This window comes from Microtus ochrogaster, chromosome 7 (genome assembly GCF_000317375.1).
Source record: "Microtus ochrogaster isolate Prairie Vole_2 chromosome 7, MicOch1.0, whole genome shotgun sequence".
Lineage (NCBI taxonomy): Eukaryota > Metazoa > Chordata > Mammalia > Rodentia > Cricetidae > Microtus > Microtus ochrogaster.
The window spans coordinates 37,914,441-37,921,466 of NC_022014.1; the positions used below are offsets into that span (position 1 = coordinate 37,914,441).

General features: G+C 46.5%; 1 protein-coding gene across 1 annotated transcript in view; it reads left to right on the top strand.

Annotated features, from left to right (window-relative positions):
- The window catches only part of Top3a (DNA topoisomerase III alpha), a 41,395-nt gene that overhangs the window by 28,206 nt on the left and 6,163 nt on the right, over nucleotides 1-7,026 (top strand). The window contains exons 10-14 of the mRNA XM_026780065.1: nucleotides 1,503-1,688; nucleotides 1,817-1,946; nucleotides 3,675-3,788; nucleotides 3,890-4,055; nucleotides 6,068-6,211. Of these exons, the coding sequence (XP_026635866.1) occupies nucleotides 1,503-1,688; nucleotides 1,817-1,946; nucleotides 3,675-3,788; nucleotides 3,890-4,055; nucleotides 6,068-6,211 (740 nt within the window). The remainder of the gene's footprint in view (nucleotides 1-1,502; nucleotides 1,689-1,816; nucleotides 1,947-3,674; nucleotides 3,789-3,889; nucleotides 4,056-6,067; nucleotides 6,212-7,026) is intronic.

A 7,026-nucleotide genomic window follows, 5' to 3' on the forward strand; every position in this document is an offset into this window, starting at 1 on the left:
GCACAGGGTGAGGAGTAAGACCAGCGGCCTGCAGGTGAGTTTCTGAGTGTGAGTCCCGCTGGAGCACAGCACAGGCACAGGGTGAGGAGTAAGACTGGACTTTGGCTCTGCAACAGTGATACCAAAATGTCTCTCGTTTCAAGAGAGGGATGAAGGAAGCCATCAGTGACTCTGTTTCTGTTTTAAATTTTCTCAGCCTTTGTGTTAAGATAAGGTCTCACTTTGTAGACCAGGCTGGCCTCAAACTCAGAGATCTGTCTATCTCTACTACCCAAGTGCTGGGATTAAAAGTATGTGCCACCATGCCTGGCCTTAGTTTTCATTACATTCTATATGTTGTCGGGAAGGGCACACATGCCACAGCACATGTGTGGAGGTCAGAATTCACTCAGAGGAAGTAACTGGAGATCTATACAAATAGCTATGTATTTATATGTACATTATATGTTTACTGTTTATAAACAATAACATTTTGGCTGGGGAGATGAAAGGGGTAAATGAATCCTTAAGAGGGGAATTGTGACTGGGTGGTGGTGGTGCTCACCTTTAATCCCAGCTCTTGGGAGGCAAAGGCAGTGGATCTCTTCAGCGTATGACTTCCAGGATACCCAGGGCTACACAGAGAAACCCTGTCTCAAAAAAAAAAAAAAAAGGGGGAGAATTGTGACTGGGTGGTGGTGGTGCTCACCTTTAATCCCAGCTCTTGGGAGGCAAAGGCAGTGGATCTCTTCAGCGTATGACTTCCAGGATACCCAGGGCTACACAGAGAAACCCTGTCTCAAAAAAAAAAAAAAAGGAGGGGGAAGGTGGGTTGGGATTGTTAGATATGTGTATGAGTGTCTCCTGGGCTTTTTTAGTATGGGGAGCCTTACTAAATTCTGCTTACCTGACTGATGAAATGTTACCCCCAACAAATCACTGCTTGAGTGCATGCATGCAGGTAGTGTTCGTGTCCAGTGCTGCCTGTACTTTCACTTCCTGTGCGGCTCATATCAAAGAATGTGTTGCATCAGGTAGTGGTGGTACATGCCTTTAATCCCAGCACTCAGTAGGCAGAGACAGGTGGATCTCTGTAAGTTTGAGACCAGCCTGGTCTACAGAGCTAATTCCAGGATACAGAATAGGCCCCAAAGCTACAGAGAAACCCTTGTCTCGAAGAAAAAAAAAAAAGAATGAGAGTTGCTTATCTTTGCCTGGTTATGGTTGTGAATTTTTCCTTGTGGCTTACACCTTTGAGCCTGACACCCATGAGGCAGAGGCAAGCAGATTTCTGTGAGTTCTAGGCCAAGAAAAGCTCCATAAGGAGACACTATCGCCAAAAAAAAAAGCACAAGAGTTTAGTTTCCCAAGGACTCACAGTGTTGCAGGCTTGAGGAGCCTTGTGTTCTATTTTGTGCAGACTTCTAGATCGCAGTGGCCTAAACCAAGCTGAAACTCAGTAGCACTGTGCTCCTTGAGACATGCTGTTCTGAAAGGAGTCTCACATTCTTTCTTTTCTTCAGGGAGATGAACGGCGACTATATGAATTCATTGTTCGCCATTTCCTGGCTTGCTGCTCCCAGGATGCTCAGGGGCAAGAGACAACTGTAGAGATTGACATTGCCCAGGAACGCTTTGTAGCTCATGGCCTCGTAATTCTGGCCCGTAACTACCTGGATGTGTATCCATACGATCACTGGAGTGACAAGGTGATAAGGAGGTGGGCCCACCCAGGGAGAGGGCAGCAGGTGTGCTCCAGCTGTGCTGCCTGTTGGAGCAGGGCTAACCTGGGCGTGATGACAAAATGGTCTGAACTCCATACCTGCTCCTCCTGTAGCTCCTCCCTGTCTATGAGCAAGGCTTCCGCTTTCAGCCCAGCACTGTGGAAATGGTGGATGGGGAGACCAGCCCACCCCAGCTGCTTACCGAGGCTGACCTCATTGCCCTCATGGAGAAACATGGTATCGGTCAGTATCTTGTGTGGGGAGCTCAAGGCTCTTGCCTATTTGTAGACCAGGCATGACCTCCTCTCAGGGATGGCATTATATTCCTATCCCTATTCTATAGGTTAAATGAAGGGCTGGAGTGTAGTTAAGTGGTAGACCATCTTCCTACCATATATGAAGCCCTGATTCCACTCCAAACCCCAACTCAAAAAGAAAAACCAGTGAAGTTAAAGCGGCAAAGATTAAGAACTTAGCTAACCTCAGCAATCTGTATATTGTTAGTCTGCTACAAATAAGTCCAGGGTTAATGTGCTTTTTAAATTTGTTTTTATAGTGCTAGGCTTAGAACGCAGAGTCTTGTGCACACTAGGCAAGTACTCTAACATTGAGCCAGGGGACCCCAGTCTTTCCAGTGTTCTCTACACTGTACCATGTGTGTGATGATACAGGTGTTTATTATGACTTAAGAGTCAGTTGAGGGTACCTCATGTCCTTTGGATTGGTTGTTCATTTTGATTAAAAACAAATAACTCAGCTGGGTGGTGGTGGCACATGCTTTTAACTCCAGTATTTGGGAGGCAGAGGCCGGTGGATCTCTGAGTTCAAGGCCAACCTGGTCTACAGAGTGAGTTCCGGGTTAACCAGGGCTACATAGAGAAACCCTGTCTCGCAAAACAAAACAAAACAAAACAAACAAACAAATAACTCGAGCTAAGACAGAACTGAGACAGGAAGATTGCCCGTTCCAGGGCTAGACAATTTCGAAAGTCCCTGTTTTAAAATTAAAAAGGAGTAGCATAGGCCTATAATCCCAGCACTTGGGCGGGTGAAGGAAGATCAGGAATTCAAGGTTATCCTTGCATAGAGAAGTACTATACGGGGCTGGAAGGAGGGGTCAGCAGTGAAGAGAGCGTCCTGCTCTTGCAAAGGATTTGAGTTCTCTTCCTAACTCCCACGTCAGGTGGCTCACGACTGCCCATCCCTCCAGCTCCAGGGATCTGATGTCCCTTCATGTCAGGTGGCTCACAACTGCCCATACCTCCAGCTCCAGGGGATCTTATGTCCACTCATGGGCACCTGCGTGCTCAGAGATCTAAAGTTAAAATAAGCCTAGTGTGGTTTTACATTTCACTGGGATTTTAGTTTGTATCTCCTGTCAGCACGGCTCCATTTAAAAGGTCCCTCAGAGCACAGTTTAAATAGCTTTGGCTAGAGGGGGACAATGAGTGATTTTAGAGAAGGGCAGGTATCACACATGTAAATGAGGCTACTCAGCCACAGTCTGACACCCCAGAGGAGGAGAATTTAAGTGAGAAGTTGTGAGACTGGGATTGACAATTCTGATGGGCCTTCAAGTGTTAGGAGGGAGAAGAGTCAAGGTGGTCTCTGAGATTGCTAGCATAAGTCAGACATGAATAAGAGATCTTATCTGCAAAAGCTGCCCAGGCAAAAGATAAATGAGGAACCCACAAGCTGTGCTGGTGCTGCTATCTATGTCACCTCAGAATAATGGAGATATGAGATGGACATGGTGGCAAACATCTGCAGTTCCAGCGGTTGGGATGCTGAGGAGGATTCATAGTTGAAGGCCAGCCTTGACTGCACAGCAAGTTTCAGGCCGGCTGGGACTATACTAGACCCTGTCAGTGAGGACGATGATGATGATGATGATGATGATGATGATGATGATGATGATGATGATGATGATGATGATGATGACGACGACGATAAGAAGGAAATGGTTTCTAGGTACTGATGCAACTCATGCAGAACACATTGAAACCATCAAAGCCCGGATGTATGTGGGACTCACCTCAGACAAGCGGTTCCTCCCTGGGCACCTGGGCATGGGACTTGTGGAAGGTAAAGCAGGAGGGAGGTTGCAGTGGACAAGGGAGAGGACAAGGTATCCAAGTCCCTGGTGGTGTCATTTAGAACCTTGCAGCTTTGCTCTTTCTCTGCAGGTTACGATTCCATGGGCTATGAGATGTCCAAGCCTGACCTCCGTGCCGAGCTGGAAGCTGATCTTAAGCTGATCTGTGAGGGCAAGAAGGATAAGTTTCAGGTTCTAAGGCAGCAAGTGCAGAAATACAAGCAGGTTTTCATTGAAGCAGTGGCTAAGGCAAAGAAGTGAGTGTCAAACCCTGCTCCCCTGTCCAAGTGGTCCTGTAGCTCCTAGCCATGCCATAGCACTTCCCAGAGAGGACTGGGAGCCCTGAGGAGGTTCAACAGAGTGGGGTGATACAGGCCCTCCTGGCTCATATCTACCAGTTGCCCTGTGGGAGGGAGGGACTAGCTACAACACTCTGAGCTCAGTTCACGTCTTTCTAGGGAAACTGTCTCTAATAGTGCTGAGCTTCAGTAGTGCCGTTCTCTGCTGTTTATTCTAGCTTGAGTCAGGCAGCAGTCCTTTAAACCAGTTAACCAGGTTCTAGTGTGGAATCCACCTTTTCTCCAGAGCATTCGGAGGTGGCCAACTAGTGAACAGAGTATGTGTTTTGCTAGAAAGGATGTTTTCGAGTCAAGCATGGTGACTTCTGTGTGTCATCTTATCACTTGAGTGGTTGAGGCAGGAAGATTGTTCTGAGTTCGAGGAGATCCAGGAATACAAAATAATAGCGGTCTCAAAAAAAAAAGGAAAAATAATATTTTTTCTAGCCCTGATGCTATGATTCACCAGCATGAAACATTTTTAGTTTAATCTTCTGGCACATTTGGACTCTAGAGTGATAATGTCTTTTTTTGCCAGTCACCTGGCTGATGGAAAACACCTGTTGAGTCACAAGCTAGGATTAGTTCCCAGGGCAGCTAACATAAGGCTAGGAGGCTAGTTCTTCCAGCAGCTCCAGGGTGAGACTGAAGGTTGGTCACCAGTGGCCATGGTTCACCAGCGGCGTTTGAGTGTTGGCGACATCATAACGAGTGTGTCCTGTGCTTTCAGGTAGCTCAGTACATGCAGTACGTGAAAACAATGCACCCGGGAGAAGCACAGCAATAGTCTTGCTTGTGTACTTCATCGTTTGCATCTCAGCTGTCCGGCTGTCCCGAGTTATGTTAGCCATCCAGTGACTCAGACCATGGGAAGCCCCCTTTATGGTCACACCCTGAAATTTGTAGCTAGTGTCTGAAAGAGGAGCAGTGTTGGTCACTGAGCTCTCATCCTTTGGGGTCTGACTGACCCCAGGTAGTGCAGGACTGATTTAGATTAGGATACCCAGCCAGCATCCACTGGACAACTGCTTGGTGTGTAGGGACGATATTCTATATGGCTGTTATATGAATGGCAGTTTGGGGCTTTTTCTTTTTTGGTTTTTCAAGATAGGGTTTTTCTGTGTAACAGTTTTAGCTGTCCTGGAACTAGCTTTTGTAGACCAGGCTGGTCTTGAACTCACAGAGATCCACCTGCCTCTCCCTCCAAAGTGCTGGGATTAAAAGTGTGCACCACCACCACCACCTAGCTTTTTCTTTCTTTTTTTCTTAAATCTCCGTATGTTTATGCATGTAAGTGCAAGTGTGCATGTGTGCACATGTGCGTGTGTGTGTGTGCTGTGCGACTGTATACATGCCAAGGCAAGTGTAAGCAGGTCAGAGGACAATTCTGAGAAGACAGTTCTCTTCTTACACTGTGGGTGTTGCAGGGATCACACTCGGGTTGTCAGTGTCAGGCTTGCATGTTTACTCACTGATCCTTTGTGCAAGCCCCAGTTGTGTTTTTGTTGTTGTTTGTTTGTGTGATTGTTTTGAGACAGGGTTTTTCTGTGTAGTCCTGCCTGTCCTGAAACTCACTCTGTAGACCAGGCTGGCCTCGAACTCACTGAGATCCGCCTGTCTCTACCTCCCGAGTGCTGGGGTTAAAGGTGTGCACCACCATTGCCCAGCTCCCAGTTTTTAATCCTTGAGACTACCCTGTGGACATTGCTAAATTTGTACGATTTGTATCTGCCTAGAGTTGGCATCATGCTAGGAGCCTGGATCCAGGGGCAGTAGGATGGAGAGCTCCATCTCCTCTCTGCTCTCTGTTTTCTACATTGGCCTATGGCTCCCTGACCAACTGGTTCTAGTCTCCTGTGTATTATGGATGCCTAAGAGTGCAATAAAGGCCTTTTTTGGGAAACTGGCTTGTGTATCTGCTTTTTCTCCAGATTGGATGAGGCCTTGTCTCAATACTTAGGAGAAGGGACAGAGGTGGCCCAGCAAGAAGAGCTCTACCCAGCCATGCCAGAGCCTGTTCGAAAGTGTCCTCAGTGCAACAAGGATATGGTCCTGAAGACCAAGAAGAGTGGTGGGTTAGTACCTGGCTCCCTCTTAACCTCTCTTCACCCAGTGTTCTCCCCCCGCACCAAGTGCCTGGAATATGTGCATATATTACCACACTGGGCTAAGAGTGGCAAAGTTTTTTGTTTGTTTTTTTTTGTTTGTTTTTATTTTTTATACAGGGTTTCTCTGTGTAGCCCTGGCTGTCCTGACCTCACTTTGTAGACCAGGCCGGCCTTGAACTCACAGAGATCCACATAAGAGTGGCCTTTTTTTTTTTTAATTTTTATTTATTTATTTTATTTTTATTTTTTCCGAGACAGGGTTTCTCTGTGACTTTGGAGCCTGTCCTGGAACTAGCTCTGTAGACCAGGCTGGTCTCGAACTCACAGAGATCCGCCTGCCTCTATCTCCCGAGTGCTGGAATTAAAGGCGTGCGCCACCACCGCCCGGCCATTTTTTTAATTTTTAAAAATTATTTATTTTTATTTTATGTGCATTGGTATTTTACCTGTATGTTTGTCTGTGAGAGTGTCAGATCTTGGAGTTACAGACAGTCGTTAGCTGTCATGTGGGTGCTTGGAATTGAACCCAGGTCCTCTGAATAAGCAGTCAGTGCTCTTAACCACTGAGACATCTCTCCAGCCCCAAGAGTGGCAATTTTTAAAGAGGTAAGACAAAACACAGAGCACTATGGAAGTATGCACAGGGCACTTTGTACATGGCTTTACCTTAGTCAGTAGTGTTTTTTGTTTTTTTTTTTAATATTTATTTATTTATTATGTATACAACATTCTGTCTGTGTGTATGCCTGCAGGCCAGAAGAGGGCACCAGACCTCATTACAG